Source organism: Muntiacus reevesi, chromosome 1, assembly GCF_963930625.1.
Source record: "Muntiacus reevesi chromosome 1, mMunRee1.1, whole genome shotgun sequence".
NCBI lineage: Eukaryota > Metazoa > Chordata > Mammalia > Artiodactyla > Cervidae > Muntiacus > Muntiacus reevesi.
In genome coordinates, this window is record NC_089249.1 from 162,362,296 (window position 1) to 162,387,752 (window position 25,457).

Here is a 25,457-nt window from a genome sequence, read left to right on the forward strand (position 1 = left end):
TCCTCTGGGGGGCCATGGATGGTTTTCACGTGCCCTCATTTGTATTAAGGAAAGATGACAGGTATCGATGTGAAGTTAGGCTGGAGAGTAGACACTAAAGGCTCATAACTTCTCAACTGCAGTGATCCCAGTGGAGAGTGAACATACCTTTTGGACTGAATCCAGTGTCCCTCCTCAGTGCCTTCACAGCACTCATTATGTCCCCTATCCTCACATTTATGACAGATTGAAATCATTTTTTAGTGGTCTGTATCCCTCACTAAGCTGTATGCTTCATGAGGGCAAGGGCGGCATCTCTGTTTTCACTGTTGTTTCTTTATTGCATACAGAATACAATTCAGAATTTGTAGCAGAAGCTACAAAGCCCTGGCTCCCTCTCTACTTTCATTTCCCACCATACTCACCCTTCTTTTCCTGGATGCAGTTATAGAGGCTTTCTTTCAGTTCTAATTTGCCAACTCCTTTCCTCCCTCAGTTTCTTTGCCCAGCCTGTTACCTCTGTTGGGAATTTTTCTGTACAGTCACAGCTCTTCCTAACTCCCTTTCATCTTTCTCTTCTCAGAAATGTTATTTCTTCAAAGAGGTGTTTCTGCTAAACCCAACCTAAATTCCATCTCATTTTCTCTCTCACATTTTTCCTTCACTTTTTCAATACTTTTATATTTTTGTCTCACTTGTTTAATGTCTTTTTTTTTTTTCTTTTTTGTTGTGTGGTTTATGGGATCTTAGTTCCTCAACCAGGGTTTGAACCCTTGTACTCTGCACTGGAAGCATGGAGTCTTAACCACTGGACCTCCAGGGAAGTCCTGAGTAAACACTTCTAAGTGCAGGACTGGCCTTCTGGAGAGAGATAAGACTTCTTTGCCTCATACAAGCATCTACCTCCTCCTTTGTCCTCTTCATCCCTCAAGCCCAGAAGTAATTCCTCCTTCCTCTCAACTCACTTTGCAGTTACTCTGTAATCTTTCAGATGACTCTTATTTCCCTGACTCATTTTAGTTGTTGGCAAGCCTGTTAGCTCAATTTTATTATGCTCCATTAATACAGGATGCCGTGCCATTAATGCAGAATAGTATTATGTTTAACATGTAGACAGACTGTCATATGTTCTCTTTGATCTGTTTCATACTCATCTGTGTATACCCTATGGTCTCCAGCAAAGTATCTTGAAATGGTTGAAACTAAATATTTGATGAATCCATGAATAAATTATTATTTCCTATGCCCTTATCCTCCATTATTTCCTTTCTCTTCTTTCACTCCCTTTAATTATTTTTAAGGTCTTCTCCTCTCCCCCTAACTTTTCTCCAGATATCTATATCCTTGTGTCCTAGAGATGTCATGATTTTTTTCAGAAAATAAAACTGTGATAATTGTTCTCTATCTCAAAACTGAGGGCCTTTAGTACTCCCTTATAGGGTTTTTACGACTGAATGTAAAGCATCTAGCACCATGCCTGAGATCAAGTTGGCAGTCAATAGATATTGTTTTTCCTCACTCCAAATTTAAAGATCAGGAAGGGAAGTAAAATTGAATTTGTGAAAGTTAATTTTTTTGCAAAGTAATTTTTTGATTGCAAACGTAATTCCCACTCCAGTGTTCTTGCCCGGAGAATCCCAGGGATGGGGTCGCACAGAGTTGGACACGACTGAAGTGACTTAGCAGTAGCAGCAGTAATTCATGCTCAGTGCAGAAAACTTGAAATTACTGAATGCAATATATAACATAATATAAAATATAAACATGAAAAATAATCCATAACCTCACAGTCCAGATAATTAATAGCTTCACATTTTGGTGAATTTTCTTATGTTCTTTTCCTATAAATTCATTTATTTTTTACATTCTGTGTAATCTTGTGCATATCATTCTATGTTGCACTGTGAGAATGTTCCCAGGAAATAGGACGTTTTTAAGAGAAGGCAATTTTATAAAGTACACTGGAACATTACAGGTAAAAGAGACTTTAGTAGTATAGGTTAGTAAGTTGTAGCATAGAGATAAGAGTAATTTGCAATGATTTTTCCTTTCATTTAACAAATGGGGCACAAATAAAAATGTTCTCACTGTGTAGGAAGAGAAAACAGGCAGGTGGTATTCAATAGTAGCTACGATCTGTGGTGAACTGGAGAATTCAGGCCCTGCCTAACAGTCTTCCACTTCAGTTTAAAAAACATGGTAATGAAAAAATAAAAAATAAAAAAATAAAAAAAATAAAAAACATGGTAATGGCCAAACAAAACATGTCTAACCCACAAGCTATTTGCTTGTGATCCCTGATTTGAATGCATACTTTTCCAATCCTTCTTTATGCATGGCCCTGTGACAACTGTTAGGGATGATACAGATGAATAAGCAGAGAGCTCATAAATATATAAAATATGCTGCCTTTCTTTAGAAAGGCAAGATATGCAAATGCGCTCAGCAGAACAAAAGTTCAGGCAGTTAAGTAAGTTAATATTTCCATTGCTCACACAATTACTCACTAAGCCCCTATTTAATAAATACCCTGTGGAACTCACCTATTTCTTTATTCTGACTGTTAAGTGCTTTTATTAATTTGTTTACAGTAATTCTCTATCAAGAAACCCTTTAAAATGCTTTTTGTCATTTGTATGAGAGCCATCACAGTTTATAAAGCAAATACTGTATTCATTTCTTTGTCCCAGAAGAAAGAAAGGCAAGAGAGTATATGAGCGCAGCAATTACTGTCTGTGACTGCTTTTATGCAACAATGAGTTGAGTAGTTCCAACAGAAACCGCATGGCTCTCAAAGCCCAGAATTGATTATCTGGCCCCAAGAAGAACTTTGCTAATCCCTGCCTTCAGGTATTGTTACCTATTTTGGAGTATGTGTAAATGGAATTAAACAGCCAACTTTCTCTCATCTTTAAATAAAAGTGTATAATAGGCAATAGAAATGCAAATCTCCCCTTTTAATAATGAATAGAACAACTAAACAAAAGATCAGCAAAGAAATATGACTTGAACAACAGTATAAACCAATTAGACCTAACAGACATTTACAGAATACAGAATATATATTCTTCTCAAATGCATCTGGAACATTCTCCAGGGCAGACCAACTATTACATCATACAAGAATCTCAGTAAACTTATAAGGATTGAAAATATGCAAAATATGTTCTTCAGCCACAATGGAATGAAATTAGTCAATAACAGAAGGAAATTTGGGAAATAGATGACTACATAGAAATAATACACTCAACCAGTGGGTCAAGAAACCACATGAGAAATTTAAAAATGCTTTGAAATGAAATGAGAACAAAAACACAACATACTAAAACTGATGGGATGCAATGAAAGCAGTACCCAGAAGGAATTTCATAGCTGTAAACAATAACTCTAAAAAAGAAGGAAGATCGCAAATCAATAACCTAGTCTTACACTTTAAGAACTAAGAGAAAGAAGAGCAAAATCAACCCAAAACTAGCAGAAGGAGGGAAATAGTGCAGATTACAGCAAAGATAAATGAAATAGAAAATAGTGAAGTGAAGTCGCTCAGTCATGTCCAACTCTTTGTGACCCCATGAACTGTAGCCTGCCAGGCTCCTCCATCCATGGGATTTTCCAGGCAAGAATACTGAAGTGAGTTGCTATTTCCTTCTCCAGGGGATCTTCCTGACCCAGGGTTTGAACCTGGGTCTCTCGCACTGCAGGCTGACTCTTTACTGTCTGAGCAAAATAGAAAATAGGAAAACAATAAACAGAATTAACAAAACCAAAAGTTGATTCTTTAAAATGGTTGAAATTGACAAAACTTTTGCTAGACTGACCAAGAAAAGAAGAATCAAATTACTAAAATCAGAAAATTAAAATGGAGACATTGCTACCAACTTTGCAGAAATAAAAGGAGTTATAAGAGAATACTACATACAATCGTATGCCAACAAATTTGAAAACCTAGATGAAATATATTCCTAATAAGGCACAAACTATTGAAACTGACTCAAGAAGAAATAGAATATCTGAGTAGATCTATAATTAAAGAAATTTAGCTAAGTAATTTAAAAAAAAGCTTTTCACGAAGTAAGCCCAGAACAATTTCACTGGTGAATTCTATCAAATATTTAAAGAAGCATTAACAATTCTTCACAAAAAGAATTTTTTCTTCTGAAAAAATTAAAAGAGGAGGGAATAGCTTCCAACTAATTTTATGAGGCCAGTGTTATCTTAACACCAAAACCAGAAAAACATCAAAACCACAGACCAATACCTCTTATGATACAGATGCAGAAATCCTTTCCAAAATACTAGCAGACCAAATTCAGCAGAATATAAAAAGAATTATATATCATGACCAAGTAGAATTTCTCTCAGGAATTCAAGGTTGGTTCAACATAAAAGTATCAATCATATATAATATCATCTTAATCGAATAAAGGACAAAAATCACATAATTATCTCAATAGATACAGGAAAAACATTTGGCAAAATCCAACTCCCTTTATGATAAAAACACTTAACAAAATTCCTGGGTCGGGAAGATCTGCTGGAGACAGGATAGGCTACCCACTGCAGTATTCTTGGTCTTCCCTTGTGGCTCAGCTGGTAAAGAATTTGCCTGCAATGCGGGAGAGCTGGGTTCAATCCCTGGGTTGGGGAAGATCCCCTGGAGAGGGGAAAGGCTACCCACTCTGGTATTATGACCTGGAGAATTCCATGGACTGTATAGTCCATGGGGTCACAAAGAGTTGGACATGACTGAGTGACTTTCACTAAAAAAATGGGAATAGAAATGAACTTCTGTAACTTGGTAAAGAGTATCCATAAAAGAACCATAGAGAAACACAATAGTAACCTCATACTTAAGAGTCAAAGACAGTAAGTTTTCCCCTCTAAAATCAGAAATAAGGCAAGAAGTCACTTTCATTACTTTTCTTCAACATTGTACTAGAGGTTCTAGCTGGGGCAATTAGGGAAGACAATGAAGTAAAAAGTACCAAGCTTGGAAAGGAAGGAGTAAAAGTATGATCTTTATATAGAGAAATCCCTAAAGAACCCTCACACAAAAAAGCAAGGTTATAGGATATAAAATCAATATGCAAAAATCAGCTGTATTTCTGTACACTAGCAAGGCACAATCTGAAAATGAAAATAAGACAATGATTCCACTTACAATAGCACTTTAAATAAAGGAATAAATTTAATCATAGAAGTATAAGACATACACTGGAAAAATACAAAATATCGTTGAATAAAATTAAACAAAACCTAAATAAATGGAAAGATATTTCATATTCATAGACAAGAAGACTTAATATGAAATAGTTTCCCTGGTGACTCAGTCGGTGAAGAATCCACCTGCAATGCAGGAGACCCAGCTTCCATCCCTGGGTGGGGATTATCCCCTGGAGAAGGACCTAGCAACCCTCTCCAGCATTCTTGCCTGGGAAATCCCATGGACAAAGGAGCCTGGTGAGCTACAGTCTATGGCATCACAAGATCAGACACAGCTTAGCCACTAAACCAACACCACAACCACCACCACCACAGATTCAATGCAATCCCTGTAAAAATTCTAATCATCAGTTTTGCATTAATGGACACTCTGATCCTAAAATCTATATGAAAATGAAAGGGACCTAAAATAGCTAAAACAATCTAAAAAAAAAAAAGCAAAGTTGGAAAACTCACACTTCTCAATTTCAATATTTACTACAAAGCTACAGAAATAAAGATAGTGTGATACTGGCATAAGGATAGACATATAGATTGATGGAATATATATGATGGAATATATTTGAGTCCAAAAAGAAGCACATACATCTATGCATGTTAAGTCACTTCAGTCATGTCCAACTCTTTGTGACCCTGTGGGTGGTAGCCCATCAGGCTCCTCTGTCCACAGAATTATCCAGGCAAGAATAACTGGAGTGGGTTGCCATGCCCTCCTGCAGGGGATCCTCCCAACCTTAGGAAAGAACCCACATCTCTTATGTCTCCTGAATTAGGAGGCAGATTCTTTACCACTAGCACCACCTGGGAAGCCCACATCCATCAATGGTCGATAGATTTTCTTTTTTTTTTTTTTTGTAGTTTCTTTTTTAATCAAAGTACAGTTGATATACAGTAATACATAGGTTCCAGGTGTATAATATAGTGTTTCACAATTGTTAAAGGTTATACTCCTTTTATAGTTACTATAAAATATTGGCTATATTCCCTGTGCTGTATAATATATCCTTGCACCATATTTCATATATAATAATTTGTCTCCAAATATTATAGGAACAATAATACTCCTATATTGTTCCCCCTCCCCTCTCCCTAATGGTAACTGCTAGTTTGTTCTCTCTATCTGTGACTCTGCTTCTTTTTTGTTATATTCACAAGTTTTGTATTTTTTAGATTCCATGTATAATTGATATCTCACAGTATTTGTCTTTTTCTGACTTATTTCACTTAGCATAATACCTTTCAAGTCGATCCATATTGCTACAATTGGCAAAATTTCATTCTTTTTTTTTTTCATTCTTTTTAACTAAGTAATATTCCAGTGTGTGTCTGTGTCTGTGTCTGTGTTTGTCTGTGTCTGTGTGTCTGTGTGTGTATACCTGCCAGGCTCCTGTCTGTGGGATTCTCCAGACAAGAATACTGGAGTGGGTTACCATGCCCTCCTCCAGGGGCTCTTTCAATTCAAGGATCAAACCCATGTCTCTTTACGTCTCCTGCATTGATTAGCAAGTGGGTTCTTTACCACTAGCACCACCTGGGAAGTATATGTGTGTGTGTGTGGGTATATATATATGTACATATATATGTACATATATATATGTATGTATCTTTTCAAATGAATGTTTTTGGATATATACCCAGGAGTGGAATTGCTGGGTCATATAGTAACTCTATTTTTTAGTTTTTTGAATTTTCCATACCATTTTCCACAGTGGCAATACCAATTTACATTTCTACTAACAGTGTATAAGTTTCCCTTTTTTCCACATCCTTGCCAACATTAGTTATTTGTGTTCTTTTTTGATGATAGCCATTCAGACAAGTATGAGGTGATATCTCATTGCTGTTTTGATTTATATTTAACTAAGGTCTGTCTAGTCAAAGCTATGGTTTTTCCAGTAGTCATGAATGGATGTAAGAGTTAGACTATAAAGAAAGCTGAGTGCCGAAAAATTGATACTTTTGAACTGTGGTGTTGGAGAAGACTCTTTTTTTTTTTTTTTGGAGAAGACTCTTGAGAGTCTCTTGGCTTGCAAGGAGATCCAACCAGTCCATGCTAAAGGAAATCAACCCTGAATATTCATTGGAAGGACTGATGCTAAAACTGAAGCTCCAATACTTTGGACACCTGATGCGAAGAACTGACTCCTCAGAAAAGACCCTGATGCTGGGAAAGATTGAAGGCAGGAGGAGAAGGGGGTGACAGAAGATGAGATGGTTGGATGGCATCACCGACTCAATGGACATGAGTTTGAGTATATTCCGGGAATTGGTGATAGACAGAGAGGCCTGGCGTGCTGCAGTCCATGGGGTCACAAAGAGTTGGACAGGACTGAGCGACTGAACGAACTGAATGATTAACAATATTGAGTATCTTTTCATCTGCCTATTGGCCATCTGCATGTCCTCTTTGGAAAAATATCTACTCAGTTATGCCTATTTTTATTTTTATTTTTTATTTTTTTTTTAAATTTTTATTTTTCAGTGGGTTTTGTCATACATTGATATGAATCAGCCATAGAGTTACACGAATTCCCCATCCCGGTCTCCCATCCCACCTCCCTCTCCACCCGATTCCTCTGGATCTTCCCAGCCCAACAGGCCCGAGCACTTGACTCATGCCTCCCACCTGGGCTGGTGGTCTGTTTCACCACAGATAATATACATGCTGTTCTTTCAAAACATCCCACCCTCCCCTTCTCCCACAGAGTTCAAAAGTCTGTTCTGTACTTCTGCGTCTCTTCTTCTGCCCTGCATATAGGGCCATCGTTACCATCTTTCTAAATTCCGTATATATCTGTTAGTATACTGTAATGTTCTTTATCTTTCTGGCTCACCTCACTCTGTATAATGGGCTCCAGTTTCATCCATCTCATTAGAACTGATTCAAATGAATTCTTTTTAACGGCTGAGTAATATTCCATGGTGTATATGTACCACAGCTTCCTTATCCATTCATCTGCTGATGGGCATCTAGGTTGCTTCCATGTCCTGGCTATTATAAACAGTGCTGCGATGAACATTGGGGTGCACGTGTCTCTTTCAGATCTGGATTCCTCAGTGTGTATGCCCAGAAGTGGTATTGCTGGGTCATATTCAGTTATACCTATTTTTAAATTGGGTTGTTTGTTTTTTGATGTTAAATTGAGTTATTTATATATGATAGATATTAACCCCTTATTGGTCACATAATTTGCAAATATTTTCTTCTGTTCATTAGGTTGTATTTTAATTTTGTCAATGGTTTCCTTTGCTGTGCGAAAGCTTGTAAGTATCATTAGATCTCATTTGTTTATTTTTGATTTTATTTCCTTTCCTTTAGGAAACAGATTCAAAGAAAAATATTGCTATAATTTATGTTAGAGAGTATTCTGCCTGTTTTCCTCTAGGAACTTTTTGGTTTCTGGTCTTACATCCATTTTGAATCTATTTTGTATATGGTGGTGGTGGTGGTGTTCAGTTACTCAGTCATGTCTGACTCTTTGTGACCCCATGGACTGCAGCATGCCAGGTTTCCCTGTCCTTCACTATCTCCCGGAGTTTGCTCAAACTCAAGGCTATTGAGTTGATGATGCCATCCAATCATCTCATCCTCTGTCACCCTCTCCCTCCCCTGCCCTCAATCTTTCCCAGCATCAGGGTCTTTTCCAATGAGTCAACTCTTTGCATCAGGTGTCCAAAGTATTGGAGCTTCAGCTTCAGTATCAGTCCTTCCAATGAATATTCAGGGTTGATTTCCTTTAGGATTGACTGGTTTGGTCTCCTTGCAGTCCAAGGAACTCTCAGGAGTCTTCTCCAACATCACAGTTCAACAACATCAGTTCTTCATTGCTTAGCCTTCTTTATGGTCCTCACACAACTTTCTCACATCTGTACTTGTGACTACTGGAAAAACTATAGCTCTGACTATATAGACCTTTGTCAGCAAAGTGATGACAAACACTGTGTACATTTAACATGCTGTCTACGTTTGTCATAGCTTTTCTTCCAAGGAGCAAGCGTCTTAATTTCTTGGATTTCATAGCTGCAGTCACCTGCAGAGTTAGGGGTCAGAAAAGCAAACAGTTACAGATTACAGATTAGGAACAATTGCAATAAAAACTAGGAAGGTTCAGGCCTGTTCACTGTTCTCTTTTTCTTCTTCATTCTCAGGAAAGTGAAAGAAAAACTCATTCCTCTTTTTCCTTTTCACTGCAACAGGAGTCATTCATAGAGGAAATTGTCTAAGGAATGGGAGGGAATTTCCTAGTGGTCCAGTGGTTTGTTACTTTCCCTGTCCCTTCCCTGGGCTCTGGTGGCCCAGTAGCGCTTTCCTTGGTTGGGGAATTTAGATCCTGCAGGCTGCATGGTGTGGCCATTTAAAAAAAATAAAAGGAATGGGAGTGGACTCTCTGTCGAAGTGCTGTCCAATAGAGTGTTTCTATAGTGATGCAAATGTTCTATATTTGTGCTGTCCAATTAAGTGTTTTAAAAATATTAAATATGCAAGTAAAATAGTCAGAAAAGCTGTAAACTAAACTGCCACAATGCGTTTCTCTGGAGAGCTAAAAAATACTAGCTTTGGAATCAGGCCTAGAGTAGCTACTTACTCTCCACACCCATGCTTCCTTACCTTTAAAAAAATAATTTTTTTTTGTTTGTTTGTTTGCAAAAAGTTGAACAGTTACTTGTGAGATCACCTGTTGCACTGCTAGGATTGGAGGATATTCACAGTGTGTTCTATGCGAATGCCCCCGGTGGAGCACAGAAGGCGCAAATGGTGCTCTTCCCAGCCTTGCCCCAACTATAAGGAAAGTGTCTCCGAGAGCCTCATGAGAGGCTCTCTCCTTTCCCTAAGAAAAAGATCCTTTAATTCATCAGCTTCAGTGTTCAGATATTTTGAAAATGACCTTAGGCCAATACAGTGTTAACATTGTCTTTGTTGTTACTAATGAAGAAGAAAAGCAGAATAACCACAGAAATATCATCCCACCACTCCTACCACACACCTCTGATATTTACCCCACCCAATCACCATATGAAGGAAGAGCAATTTGTGTCAGAAATGGCTTTGGGCTCCCTGCCTGGTCTGTGTTGAGCTTACTCTTCTAGTCCCTAGGGCCCAGGCAGCAGTAGGGCCAGGAGAATCCGCGGTCAAGCCCAAGGTAGAGATAACGAAGTCATGTTTCCGTTGTCAGTGGTGTGGTTCATCAGAGAGCTGATTGGGGCAGCATCCACGAGAAGATATGTCAGCTCCTGATTCCCCTGCGCACCTCCATGCCCTTCTACAACTCGGAGGAAGAACGGCGGCATGGCCTGCAGCAGCTGCAGCAGCGTCAGGTAGGGCCTGTGGGGCACTGCAGGTCTAAGTCCGGGGTGCAGCACAATGGCCCCAATGAAAGGGCGGTCTGTGCAAGGCCACTGAACTGCAGCCTCTGCAGGCAGAGGTGTGGTTTTATGTCTTTATGCCTTCAATTCCATTCAGTCAGTTGTCCGCAAATTCGCTGAATCACTGCAGCATTAGCTCCCTAGAGCTGCTGCCATAACCAAGTACCACAGATGGGGGGCTTGAACAACAGCTTTATTTTCTCACGGTTCTGGAGGCTGGAAGTCCAAGATCAACAGTAGGTTGTCAGCAGGGTTGATTTCTTCTGCGGCCTCTCCCCTTAGCGTGCAGGCGGCCGCCTTCTTGCTGTGTCCTGTGGTCTCTCCTCTGTGTGCACACATCCCTCCTGTCCAAATTTCCTCCCCTAATAAAGGCGCCACTAGATTGGATTAGGAGATGCCCCATTACCTCATTTTAATTTGTCTGCCTCTTTAAAAAGCCCTATCTCCAAATGCAGTCCCATTCTGAGGTACTAGATGTTAGGGCTTCATCATATGCATTTTGGGGACTTCTCTGGTGGTCCAGTTGTTAAGACTGCCTCTCAGTACAGGAGGTACATGTTCGACCCCTGGTCAGGGAACTAAGTTCCTGCATGCCTCATGGCCAAAAAAACCAAAATGCAAAACAGAAGCACTATTGTAACAAATTCAACAAAGGCTATAAAAATGGTCCACATAAAAAAAAAAATCTTTTAAAAAACTTATGAATTTTGGGGTTACAAAATTCAGCCATAGCTCCCAAACATGCTAAGTATTGTGATAAGAGCCTAGGTGCATGGTAGAAGGTCAAGAAATGATGAATGAATATACTAGTTAATAAGTAAAGGAGATTGGGAAAATTATTATTATGGCATTGATAGCATCTCAGTTATTCTGAAAAAATAATGCTTTATAAGCCATAAATCTCAAAACAAAAGATTCATTGATTTTAGTATAGTGACACTTTGAGAGTGGCCTTAGAATGATGCAGAGTCAAAGTTATTTCTAATATTAACTAAGCAGGATAATTCCAGAAGGAAAAATATGTTTGTCTCAAAATTAACTCAGAAAGGCAGAAAGTTTTAGACTCTCCTGAAACATTACAGTTTTGCTAAACTAAGATTTTATTAAGAACATAATAATATTCATTTAATAATTTTATATTGGGCACTCATTTATACCAAGTACTGACCTATGATGAAAAGATCCTTGTCCCTGGACCTTGAGGAGCTCGCAGTCCCGAGTTTTCCTTTCTAATCACCTGTTTTGGGTCTCAAGTCCACCTCAATGTGGGCAGGCTCACTACGGGCTCTTGACCAGGTCGTTAGGTGTTGCCCTTATCTCCAGGGGTACCTATAACCACCATTACCTTTTACCCTTAGATGTCTCAGATAGCCTCATTTTTTCTTCCACAGAAGCATTTGATTGAACTCTGCTACACCGTTGCCCAGAAATACATCTTTGAAGGAAAACATGAAGATGCTGTCCCGGCAGCTTTGCACTCTCTTCGCTTTCGCATGAATGTGCACGGCCTGAGTTCAGTTGAGCTGGTGCCTGCCTACTTGCTGTTGGCCGAAGCCAGCCTTGGTAAGTGAAACTGATTAGAGGCCCCTTGGAACCAGTAAGAAGTGCTGTATTGAGTCATGATGGTGGTGGTTTAGTAGCCAAGCCCTGCCCGACTCTTGCGACCCCATGAACCTGTGGGCTACAGAGACTACAGAACTGTAGTCTCCTGTGTCCATGGGATTCCAGGCAAGAATACTGGAGTGGGTTGCCATTTCCTTTTCCAGAGGATCTTCCCAACTCAGGGATCAAATCTACGTCTTCTGCATTGCAGGCAATCTCCTGCATTGCAGGCGGATTCTTCACTGCTGAGCCACCAGGTAAGTACATATTGGGGCATGTTAATGGCCAAAATGTCCAGCTCTGGCAATGGCACTAAGACACATTTTGTGGAAGAACAGGATTGTTGGAAAGTTTGGCACAAGGTGGGGAAGGAGATGTCTTGAACTTTTGGTTATAACCGACCCATATCCAAGCTAACTGGCCTTAGCAAAAGGAGGAAGTTTATTAGGACGCTGGAGTGTCCTAAAGGAAGGGAGGCTTAGTGAGATACTAGACTCTGAATGCTATAAGAAGCCAAGACTAGTGCTGTTTCTCTCTTGGGTCTTGTCTCTGTTTCTCTCTGCATCCTGCTTTATTTTCCATCTCTACAGACAAGCTTTTTCTACCCTCTGCTTACTGCAGAAGACAGCTACCTCAAAATATCATAGGTAGCTGAATTTACATTGAATTTACACATCCTCCAGGTTCAAGGTGGGTAATAGAAACTAATTAGCATCTGATTTCCAATGTTAAATTCTTGAAAAATAGAATTGTGTTGACTCAGCTCGAGTGTGGTATCCATCTGTATCTACCTTTGTGTTGGAGTCACACAGTTCAAACACAAAATTAGGAACCTGCTCCTACTGATGGGAGAGGTGATTCTGAGAGCAATGAGCACAGACTTAGCAGACAGCACACATGGTGGTTTCTATAAGAGGAGAATTAGCATTTTCGAGGGGAATGAACATTTTTGAGTATCTATAGCATTTTAGGTACTGCTTTGTTGTTCAGTTGCTAAGTCCTTTTCAACTCTTTGTGACCTCATGGATTGTGGCATGCCAGGCTCTTCTGTCTTCCACTATCTCCCTGAGTTTGCTCAGATTCACGTCCATTGAGTTGGTGATGCTATCTAACCATCTCATCCTCTGCTGCCCCCTTCTCCTTTTGCCTTCAATACTGTACTACTGCTTTATATATCTCAACAGCCATTTTTTTTAAAAAAAAAACTTTTAAAAAAGTAAAACTGTTGGAAATACTATAAAGGACTTTCCCCCTAAGCTATCTGAGAGTAAGCTGCTTACCTGATGCCCTATGCCTTGACTACTTCAGTGTGCATATCCTACAAAGATGTCTCCTTCTTAACCACAGTACAATCATTATCGATGATTATCTACTAAGCAGACCCCATTCGGCTTTTTCCAATTGTCTCAATCACATTTTTATAGCAAAAGGACAGAGCCCAGAATCACAGTCTCATTTTGTTGCCTTGGCTCTTTAGTCTCCTTCATTCTGGAATAGTTTCTCAAGCTTTCCTTGATGTTTACCATGTTGACACTTTTAAAGATTAAAGGTCAATTATTTTATACAATGTCCTTCAATTTGAGTTTTTCTGATATTTCTTCATGACTGAACTCAGGTGATGTGTCTTTGGCAGGAATATCACAGAAGTGATGCTGTGTTCTCATCCCATCCTAGAAGTTGGGATGTGTTTTTAGTTTGTTGCATTATTGATGATGTTCAAGTTACTTTATTAAGGTGGTATCTGTCAGGCTTCTTCTCTATAAAGTTACTCTTTCCTCTCTTTACAATCAATAATTTATAGAGAGGTATTTGAAACTATATGAATATCCCATTCCTCAACAAACTTTCAGTGAATATATTTTTTATATCACGATAGACCTTTGTTTTCCTATTTTATTTAATGGGTTACAATCCATTAGTATCTTTAATTTGATGTTCAAACTGTCCTTGATTTGGCAAGTGGCAGCCCATCACACTGGCTTCTGTGTTTCCTTGACACATCCCCACTGTTCTCTTTCTTTCTTTCTTGTTTGTTTTTTGGGAGGTTGTGTGTGTCTGTGTGTGCCTGGCTGTGAGGATTGCAGGATCTTAGTTCCCTGACCAGAGATAGAACCTGTGTCCTCTGCAGAGAAAGTATGGAATCCATTAGCACTGAAAATTGAAAGTGAAATTGTTAGTTGCTCAGTAGTCCGATGCTTTGCAACCCATGGACTGTAGCCCTCCCGGCTCTTTTATCCATAGGGTTTTTCAGGCAAGAGTACTAGAGTGGGTTGCCATGCCTTTCTCCAGGGGATCTTCCTGACCCAGGAATTGAATCAGGGTCTCCTGCATTGCAGGCAGATTTTTTACCATCTGAGCCACCAGAGAAGTCCCGTATTAGCACTGAACCACTGAACTGCCAGGGAATTCGCTCCCCATCGTTCTTTGATCATTTTTCCTGCTTTCTGAAACCTATCTGCAAGGAGCCCTGATTTCTTTTAGTGGAAAATGGAGTTCAGAAGCCATGAATTGTGCACTAGACATACTCATTGCTAGTGAGGTATGGCTATTCCCAGGCTTCTCTGTGGACAGAATTAGGAAATATGTGTATAATAATGTGTATATGAATTGATGCTTTTGAACTGTGGTATTGGAGAAGACTCTTGAGAGTCCCTTGGACTGCAAGGAGATCCAACCAGTCCATCCTAAAGGAGATCAATCCTGGGTGTTCATTGGAAGGACTGATGCTGAAGCTGAAACTCCAATACTTTGGCCACCTCATGCGAAGAGTTGACTCATTGGAAAAGACCCTGATGTTGGGAAAGATTGAAGGCAGGAGGAGAAGGGGATGGCAGAGGATGAGATGGTTGGATGGCATCACCGACTCAATGGGCATGAGTTTGGGTAAACTCTTGGAGTTGGTGATGGACAGGGAGACCTGGCATGCTGTGGTTCATGAGGTTGCAAAGAGTTGGACATGACTGAGCGACTGAATTGAACTGAATGTGTATATGTATATGCACATTATTACTAAATCTCTTTATCTCTCTGTACATCTATATCTATATATGATCTTGGGTCCCTAGGACTACATTTATTTTTTTTTTATCTTTTAATTCAAGGATAATTGCTTTACAGAATTTTGGTGTTTTCTGTCAAACCTCAACATGAGTCAGTCATTAGTTCAGTTCAGTTCAGTCCAGTCGCTCAGTCGTGTCCGACTCTTTGTGACCCCATGAATCGTAGCACGCCAGGCCTCCCTGTCCATCACCAGCTCCCAGAGTTTACTCAAACTCATGCTCATCAAGTCGGTGATGCCATCCAGCCATCTCATCCTCTGTCATCACCTTCTCCCCCTGCCCCTGATCCCTCCCAGCATCAGAGTCTTTTCCAATAAGCCAACTCTTCACATGAGGTGGCCAAAGTATTGGAGTTTCAGCTTCAGCATCAGTCCTTCCAATGAACACTCAGGACTGATCTCCTTTAGGATGGACTGGTTGGGTCTCCTTGCAGTCCAAGGGACTCTCAAGAGTCTTCTCCAACACCACAGTTCAAAAGCATCAATTTTTCAGGGCTCAGCTTTCTTCACAGTCCAACTCTCACATCCATACGTGACCACTGGAAAAACCATAGTCTTGACCAGACGGAAGGCCACAGGTATATATATATATATCCCCTCCCTCTTGAACCTCCCTCCTGCCTCCCTCCCCACCCCACCCCTCTAGATTGTTACAGAGCCCCTGTTCGAATTTCCTGAGACATACAGCAAATTCCCTTTGGCTGTCTATTTTACATATGGTAACGTAAGTTTCCATGGCACTCTCTCCATACATCTCACCCTCTCCTCTACTCTCCCCACGTCCATAAGTCTGTTTTCTATGTCTGTTTCTCCATTGCTGCCCTGCAAATAAATTCTTCGGTACCATCTTCTAGATTCCGCACATATGTGTTAATATACAATGTTTCTCTTTCTCTTTCTGACTTACTTCACTCTGTATAATAGGCTCTAGGTTCATCCACCTCATTAGAATTGATTCAAAAGTGCTCCTTTTTATGGCCAAGTAATAGCCCCATTGTGTATATGTACCACAACTTCTTTATCCATTCATCTGTTGAAGGACATCTAGGTTGCTTTGATGTTCTAGCTATTGTAAATAGTGCTGCAATGAACAACTGGATACACGTGTCTTTTTCAGTTTTGGTTTCCTCAGGGTATGTGCCTAGGAGTGGGATTGCTGGGTCATATGGTGGTTTTATTTCTAGTTTTTTAAGGAATCTCCATACCGTCTTCCATTCCCACCAACAGTGCAAGAGGGTTCCCTTTTCTCTACACCCTCTCCAGCATTTATTCTTTGTAGGCTTTTTGATGATGGTCATTCCGACCAGTGTGAGGTAATATCTCATTGTAGTTTTGATTTGCATTTCTCTAATAATGAGATGTTGAGCATCTTTTCATTTGTTTGTCAGCCATCTGTATGTCTTCTTAGGAGAAATGTCTGTTTAGGTCTTTTTCCCATTTTTTGATTGGATTGTTTGTTTTTCTGGTATTGAGCTGTATAAGCTGCTTGTATATTTTGGAAATTAACCCTTTGTCAGTTGTTTAATTTGTTATTATTTTCTCCCATTCTGAAGGTTGTCTTTTCACCTTGCTTAGTTTCCTTTGCTGTGCAAAAGCTTTTAAGTTTAATCAGGTTCCACTTGTTTACTTATGTTTTTATTTCCATTACTCTAAAAGGTGGGTCAAAGAGGATCTTGCTTTACATCAGAGTGTTCTGCCCATGTTTTCCTTTAAGAGTTTTATAGTTTCTGGTCTTACATTTAGGTCTTTAATCCATTTTGAGTTTACCTTTGTGTATGGTGTTAGGAAATGTTCCAATTTCATTCTTTTACATGTAGCTGTCCAGTTTTCCCAGCACCATTTATTGAAGAGGCTGTCTTTGCCCCATTGTATGTTCTTACCTCCTCTCCCAAAAATAAGGTACCCATAGGTGCATGGGTTTATTTCTGGGCTTTCTACCTTGTTCCACTGGTCTATATTTCTGTTTTTGTGCCAGTACCATACTGTCTTGATGACTATAGCTTTGTAGTATAATCTGAAGTCAGGAAGGTTTATTCCTCCAGCTCCATCCTTCTTTCTCAAGACTGCTTTGGCTGTTTGGGGTCTTTTCTGTTTCCATATGAATTGTGAAATTTTTTGTTATAGTTCTGTGAAAAATGCCATTGGTAATTTGATAGGGATTGCACTGAATTTGTAGACTGCATTTGGTCATACAGTCATTTTCACAGTATTGATTCTTCCTATCCAGGAACATGGAATATCTCTCCATCTGTTTATGTTGTGAAGACAACATTTTTAAAGAATATGTCACTTTGATGTTCCAGCAAGCTCTCCACGTTGATGGGCAAGCGAGGGTCTCGGATCAGCGCCTCCAGCTTCCTCTGGCGGCTCGCGCCCGCGCCGTCCCCCGACACGGCCTCGGGGGCGCCGGGCATCTTCCCCGTCGTCGGGGGCCGGCTCATACCGCCGCCAGGCCCGCTCTCAGCTCCCCGCGCTCCGGCCCGGCCGGCCTCGGGGCCTACCGCCGCCCTCGAATCACCGGCCCCGGCCGGGGCTCCGCCCGGGCCCACCGCCCGCCTCGAGCTCAGCGACCCGGGGCCTTGGGGCTGTGGGAGGCCGGCCCGGCCCCGGGAGCAGCGCGGAGCAGACGGCGTCCCCGCCCCTCAGTCAGATTCGCGCCGCCCGGTCCACTCCTCCGCCGCGAGCTCCCTCAGGACTCCGAGGGCGGGAGCGGGGAATTGGCGCCGCCACCGCCGGGCCCCCCGGGGGCTGTCCCGCCCTATGGGGGCTCCGGGAAGCTGAAGCCCGAGCTCCAGACAACTACTGCCACGGCCAGCCGGCTCCCATGACCGCCGGCGGCCGCCCGCGCCCCTCACACACTCCCGCGCGGCGCCCGTCTCCGGCTGCGCGCAGCCGCTACCCACAAGCCCTTCGGGCCCCCTAGGACTACATTTAAATCCACAGGGTTCAATCTCATTTTCTCCTGTTCTATATTTGTAGTTCCCTTCTCTGACAGTGAGAATGTTGGCTTTCATTTTCACTGATGTATTTATATATTTAATCTGTTATCCTGTATGAGTTAACCTCCCATCTCTAACCCTATTCTTTCCCCTTGCAGATGTCCTCCTCTCCTTTTGTGGACTCTGACTCCTTATTCTGGGATGCCTCTTCTGCATGGACCCCCTCCTTACTGGCTTGCACTCTGAATCTTCATCCCAGGCCACTTAGCTGCAAGAATACCCTTTTTATCCTGCTTTGGTCTGACTCCCCATTCTGGCCTGTCCCTCCTCCATGACTAGTGGAAGACTGCTGAACAAGGAAATACAGCCTTGGCTCTGTTTATCTCTGACACTGACTCGCTATGGAATATTGGAAAAGTCACCCTAGCCTAAATCCTATCATCTCTCATCTGAATTACTCCCTGCCAACTGGCCTCTGCAATCTTCCCCGGCCTCCCTCTAATCTGGTCTCTAAACAAAATGTGACCAAGTCACTCCAATAAATAAAGACCAAGTTCCCAGAGCAACCTGTTAGCCCATGCTTGGTCCAACCTTTATGAATTCTCTACCTCACCTCTCATCTTCTCTCTCCCTTTCAGTTGAGTTGACCTTCTCTTGTTGCAACTGCGATGCTTCCTTGTTCTCGAAGGTTCTTCTCTAGCTACTCTCCCACTTCTCCTCCCCTCCCCCTCACCTGACTAACTCCTATTCATCCTTCAGGCTCAGCTTGAGTCACCACTTCCGTCTACAACCCTTTCCCAAGCTCCCAGACTGAGTCGATTCTCTTTTTTTGTGTATGCAGTTAGAAACATCTTTCTTTTTTCTGGGCACTTACCTTGATAATAATTATACATTTGTTGATGGGGCTTCCATGGTGGCTCAGCAGTAGAGAATCTGCCTGCCAGTGCAGGAGATGCGAGGTTGATCCCTGGGTTGGAAAGATCCCCTGGAGAAGGAAATGGCAGCCCATTCCATTTTTCTTGCCTGGGAAATCCCATGGACAGAGAAACCTGGCGGGCTACAGTGAATGGGGTTGCAAAAGAATCTGACACGAGTTAGTAATTAAACAAGAACAACATTGTTGATGAGCTTATTTAATTCAAGTCCCTCTCCTGCAATAGACCATAAGTTCAGGGGGAACTGGGACTGTGTATATTCTTACTCATTATAGTGTCTTTACATCGAGAACAGTACTTAGTGTAGAGAAGGCACTCTAAAACCCTCTCACAAGACCTGACACCTAAATGGGAACCCTGTAAGCATTTGTTGAACCTGAGTCCTCTTCACAGGACTGTTTTGAGGATTAAATGAATTTGTGTGTAATGAACATGAAAGTGCTTTGCAAGCAGGAAAGTGCTGTCTAGATGGAAGGTTTCATTATAACTCCCACCATTACTGATTTATAACCTTACCAACCTTTTTGAAAGTCTAAATAAATCACATGCCCCCCCTCCCCACATTCCTCTCCCATCTTAGAGATTCCTCCAGACTGGAATGGAAAAATTACAGGCATTCATCTTTTTTTTTTTTTTTAAAGTAAAACTTTGAAATTTTAACCCACTGGAAAATGACATTTTCAGTAACACTTCAAAGAGGAGCCACTTTACTCACCTTCCCTCACTCTAGTCAGCACTCTGGAACTGAGAGAACCTAGGTTTAAATTTCATCTCCTCACTAGTTGTGGGAACCCAGTCATCAAGCTTTTTCTTACATTAGGGCTCTCTCACACATTGCCTGGAATGCTTGTTTCTCCCTCTTACATGGCTGATTCCGTTCAACCTTCAGGCATCTGGTTAAACATCACCTCCTCAGAGATGTCTCCCGTAATCATCCAAAGTAGGTTTCTTCCTGCCTTTTTTGATAACTGTTCTGTTCATTTCTTTCCTAGTCCTTCACTTTTTGTTTCTTTATTGTGTAACAATTTCACTGGACTGTAAACTCCTTGAGGTCAGGACTGCAGCATGCAATGAGCATCTGGCAGACTGGTAGAGACTGGACAGATCTGATGAACTTATATTAATTGAAGGCATACGATTTCCTTCTCAGATGTTTCTTTCTCAGGGTTGTTTGCAGATGTAATCATAGATGCAGGTGGCCTCACCTGGTGGAAGGCCAGTGGAAGGCATAGTGTAAGGTAGGCCCTCATTAAATGCTGATTCCTTTTTTTTCCCTTGGGCGATTCCTAGTCACACCTTTGAATCATTTGTGACTTTTATTCTGCGTTTCTTTACTTTCAACACCAAGTCCTGCAAAATCTTCCACTATAGTATCTCTCGAATCTGCCACAACCCAATGTAAGCCTACTTGTCTCGCTCTTGAGACAAGTACCACTGTTGCTTAACTGGCCATCTTTTCTCTCTCTACTGCATATACTCTGCAAATTGCCCTGTGGGATAGTTTCCTTTCCTGATGTCTCTGTTACCTCCACTCTATCCCTGCTCCTCTCCAGGTAAGCGCTGTATGGAGGAGGGCATGCCTGAGCTCACCCACTCACCGGTCACAGTCTTAATTCCGACCTGCTTGTCACAGCTTGATCTGCTCACCTCATTATATCCTGCTTTCTGAATTTGCAGCCTTGTCATTTTTTTCCCTCGCACATACACTTTTTCCTTTGGTACTGATCCTTATTTAGATGTGGTTCAGCTTGGCCTAGGGGCGTTCCTTTTCTAGCAATAATATCTCCATAAATGAGAACTGGACTTGAAAAATTTTCATTTTCAATAGATATCAATACCCTCTACCAGTTTTTTCCTGAACTTAAACATCTTAGCTAGACTTCCCAGGTGGCTAAGTGAAGAATCTGCCTGCCATGCGGGAGATGCAGGTTCGATCCTTGGGCTGAGAAGATCCCCTGGAGGAGGAAATGGCAAGCCACTCCAGTATTCTTGCCTGGAAAGTCCCATGGACAGAGGAGCCTGGCGAGCTATAGTCCATGGGGTCCCAAAGAGTTGGACATGACTTAATGACTGAGTACGTATGTACGCAAATATCTTAGCTAAGAGTCATTTGCTTCTTTAAATTTGAGAAGGCCTCAGTCTAAAACCCTTAATTTCTAGACAAAATCTAGTTGGAAAATGTGACTTGCCTATTTAATTAACATGAACCAGGATCCTGGGCCAAGGTTTCTCGATTCTAATATTTTCCCATTTTAGTGTAAGCATCACTCAGGCAAAATTACTTGCTGCTTCTTGTTGACTGCTTCTTCCTCACATCTCCTCCAGTAATTCAGTGACGTATGATTACAACTAGAATAAAGCAGTGCTTACGTATGAAGTATGCCTGGGAGGAAGTGCCAAGAACAGAAGGTTGGCTTTGAAGGTGTCTGGGTCCTCCTCGCCCTACCCTTTACTGATACCATTTCTCGTGCAGCTTTCAGCACATGGAATACTTCACTCCATGTGAGGTCATGCCTCCTGCTCTGCAGATGCTCTCAGAGTAGTTTTCTGCTCAGTTCTCACAATCTCCCTAGGAGGCAAGCAGGTAGGCAGGAAACCGTTAGATATCTTTACAGCTAAACAAAAAGGTTTAGGTGTCAAGAATATCTGACTATCAGAAATAAAGGTGACTTTCACTTAACCATGGGACATGGTTAACCACCTAAACCATTCTAGCTCATAAATATCTTTTTTATTTACTCCAGCCTTATTCACTGCCTTAGTACTAGGTTCAAGTACTTGCTGGAATGATTTAAAAAGTCTTTGGATGAGTGTTTTACTCTTCCTCCTCCCCTTTGGTCTCTCCTCCGCATAGTTCCAGAGGATTCTTCTAAATCTAAATCCAGTTCTTTCTCCCTTCCTGAAAATCCTCTAATTTTTATCCACAAGCAGCAAGCTCCTTGGCATGACTTACTAAGCCCTCCATGATCTGTGCCCTGCCTACCTCTTTACTCTCATTTCCTGCCACTCGATCCCTTATACTTTGTGCTCTGGCTTCACAGACTAATGTATAATTCTCCAAACACAACATACTACGTCATATCTCTAGGCTTTGCATATATGTTAATTCTGCCTGAAATGCCCTCTTTTCTTTAACTATCTGGAAAACATATTCATCTTCCAAGCCTAGCTCAGACTTTTCTATCTTAGCTTGGTTGGTAAAAAAAATACCATAGACGGGGTGGTTTAAACAAACATTTATTTCTCACGGTTCTGGAGGCTACAAGTTCAAGATCAAGGTGCCAAAAGAGCTGGCATCTGGTGAGAATCCAATTCCTAACTTGTTGACAGCTGCCTTCTCTTGGTGTATCCTCAGAAGGCCAAAAGCGAGATCATCTCTCTCATGTCTCTTCTTGTAAGGGCACTAATCCCATTTATGAGGGCTCTACCCTCATAATCTAATTAACTCCCAGAGGCTCCCTTCCAATTACCATCTCACTGGGGATTAGGGCTCCAGTATATGAATTTTGAGGACACAAACATTCAGTCCAAGCACTGACCATGCCTCTCTCCACTCCATTGTCCCTCTCTACCCCATCCACAGAATTAAACACTTCCCTGGTGGCTCAGTAGTAAAGAATCCATCTGACAATGCAGGAGATGCAAGAGATGCATGTTTGATCCCTGGGTTGGGAAGATCCTCTGGAGAAGGAATTGGCAACTCACTACAGTATTCTTGCCTGGGAAATTCCATGGACTGAGGAGACTGGTGGGCTATAGTCCGTGGGGTCGAAAAAGAGTCAGACACAACTTAGTGACTAAACAACAACTCTGTTCTACTTGAAAACCTTATAATGTTACTATGATTGCATTTACGCTCTATTAGGAATATATTATGTTTATTATGAATATGCTAGTATATATTACAAATATACTAGTGTACTTATTTACACTATGAGCGCAAAGCTAATAGTGGTGATGGAATTCCAGCTAAGCTATTTCAAATCCTAAAAGATGATGCTGTTAAAGTGCTGCACTCAATATGTCAGCAAATTTGGAAAACTCAGCAGTGGCCACAGGACTGGAAAAGGTCAGTTTTCATTCCAGTCCCAAAGAAAGGCAATGCCAAAGAATGCTCAAACTACCACAAAAGTGCACTCATCTCACAACTAGCAAAGTAATGCTCAAAATTCTCCAAGCCAGGCTTCAACATTACGTGAACGAGAACTTCCAGGTGTTCAAGCTGGATTTAGAAAAGGCAGAGGAACCAGAAATCAAACTGCCAACATCCACTGGATCATAGAAAAAGCAAGAGAATTCCAGAAAAACATCTGCTTCCTTATGCCAAAGCCTTTGACTGTGTGGATCAGAATGAGCTGTGCAAAATTCTTAAAAAGATGGGAATACCAGACCACCTTACTTGCCTCCTAAGAAACCTGTATGCAGGTCAAGAAGCAACAGTTAGAACTGGTCATGGAACAATGCACTGATTCCAAATTGGGAAAATAGTACATCAAGGCTGTATATTGGCACCCTGCTTATTTAACTTACATGCAGAGTACATCATGTGAAATGCCGGGCTGGATGAAGCACAAGCTGGAGTCAAGATTGCCGGGAGAAATAACCTCAGATATGCAGATGACATCACCTTTATGACTGAAAGCAAAGAACTAAAGAGCTTCTTGATGAAGGTGAAAGAGGAGAGTGAAAAAGCTGGCTTAAAACTCAATATTCAAAGTACTAAGATCATGGCATCTGGTCCCATCTCTTCATGGCAAATACATAGGGAAACAATGCAAACAGTGGAAGACTTTATTTTCCTGGGCTCCAAAATCACTGCAGATGGTGACTGCAGCCATCAAATTAGAAGATGCTTGCTCCTTGGAAGAAAAGCTGTGACCAACGTAGACAGCATATTAAAAAGCAGAGACATTACTTTGCTGACAAAGGTCCATCTTGTCAAAGTTATAGTTTTTCTAGTAATCATGTATGAATGTGAGAGTTGGACCATAAAGAAGGCTGAGTATTGAAGAATTGATGCTTTTGAACTGTGTGTGGTGTTGGAGAGGACTCTTGAGAGTCCCTTGGATTGTAAGGAGATCAAACCAGTCAATCCTAAAGGAAATCAGTCCTGTATATTCATTGGAAGGACTGATGCTGAAGCTGAAGCTCCCAAACTTTGGCCACCTGATGTGAAGAGCTGACTCATTAGAAAAGACCCTGATGCTGGGAAAGACTGAAGACAGGAGGAGAAGGGGATGACAGAGGAGAAGATGGTTGGATGGCATCACTGACTCAATGGACATGAGTTTGAGCAGACTCTGAGAGATGGTGAGGGACAGGGAAGTCTTGCATGCTGCAGTCCATGGGGTCACAAAGAGTCGGACATGACTGAGCGACTGAACAACAACAATGAATATTCTTGTTTCCATGTCACTCATTCATTCCCTGTAAAATTTCATCTTTGAATTCCTATCACTTCAGACAAAGGCACAAGGAAGGTATTGAATATGAATATACATATATTTTTAAATTGAGATATAGTCCATGTACTGTAAAATTCACCCTTCTAAAGTACCATTCTGTAGCTTTAGTGTGTTTACAAGATTGTGCAGCCATTATCACATCTAATTTGGGAACATGTTTGTTACCCCAAAGTGAAACCCAATACCATCGGCAGTCACACCTCAGTCCCCATGCCTACAGTCCCTGTTTTTGCTATTTAGTTGCTCAGTCATGTCCTACCCTTGGCGACCCCATGAACTGCAACATGCCAGCCTTCCCTGTCCTTCGTTATCTCCTGGAGTTTTCTCACACTCACGTCCATTGAGTGGATGATGCTATCCAATCATCTTATCCTCTGTTGTCCCCTTCTCCTCCTGCCTTCAATCTTTCCCAGCATCAGGGTCTTTTCCAATGAGGTGGCTCTTCACATCTGGTGGCCAAAATATTGGAGTACAGTCCCTGGCCAGTTACTAATCCACTTTCTGTTTCTATGGGTTTACCTATTCTAGAAATTTTATATCAATGGAATCGTACAATGTATGGCTTTTTGCCTCTGACTTCTTTCACTCATACAATGTTTGCAAGGTTCATCTGTGTTGTAATATGTATCAGTACTTCATTCCTTTTGTGTCTGAATGACATGCCACTCACAAATATGGAAAGACCATATTTTGTATATTTACTCACCAGTTGGTGAACATTTAAATTCTATATTTTGGCTATTATGAATAGGCTGCTAAAAGCATTCATGTACAGGTTTTTGTGTGTCAATCAGTATTTAAGTCAATGAGTGAGTGTATGAGTGATGACTCATCTTTCATCTTGTGTTCTCTGGGCAGGATATGAATTGCAATCTTTATTTCTTTTGGGCAG

The 25,457-nt window shown here is 41.3% G+C and overlaps 1 protein-coding gene across 3 annotated transcripts in view; it reads left to right on the forward strand.

The window, feature by feature from the left end:
* Positions 1-25,457, forward strand: part of ZMYND12 (zinc finger MYND-type containing 12) — a 38,141-nt gene that overhangs the window by 1,530 nt on the left and 11,154 nt on the right. For all 3 annotated transcript variants that reach the window (XM_065929877.1, XM_065929856.1, XM_065929867.1), the window contains exons 2-3: positions 10,377-10,518; positions 11,958-12,129. In XM_065929877.1, the coding sequence (XP_065785949.1) occupies positions 10,377-10,518; positions 11,958-12,129 (314 nt within the window). The remainder of the gene's footprint in view (positions 1-10,376; positions 10,519-11,957; positions 12,130-25,457) is intronic.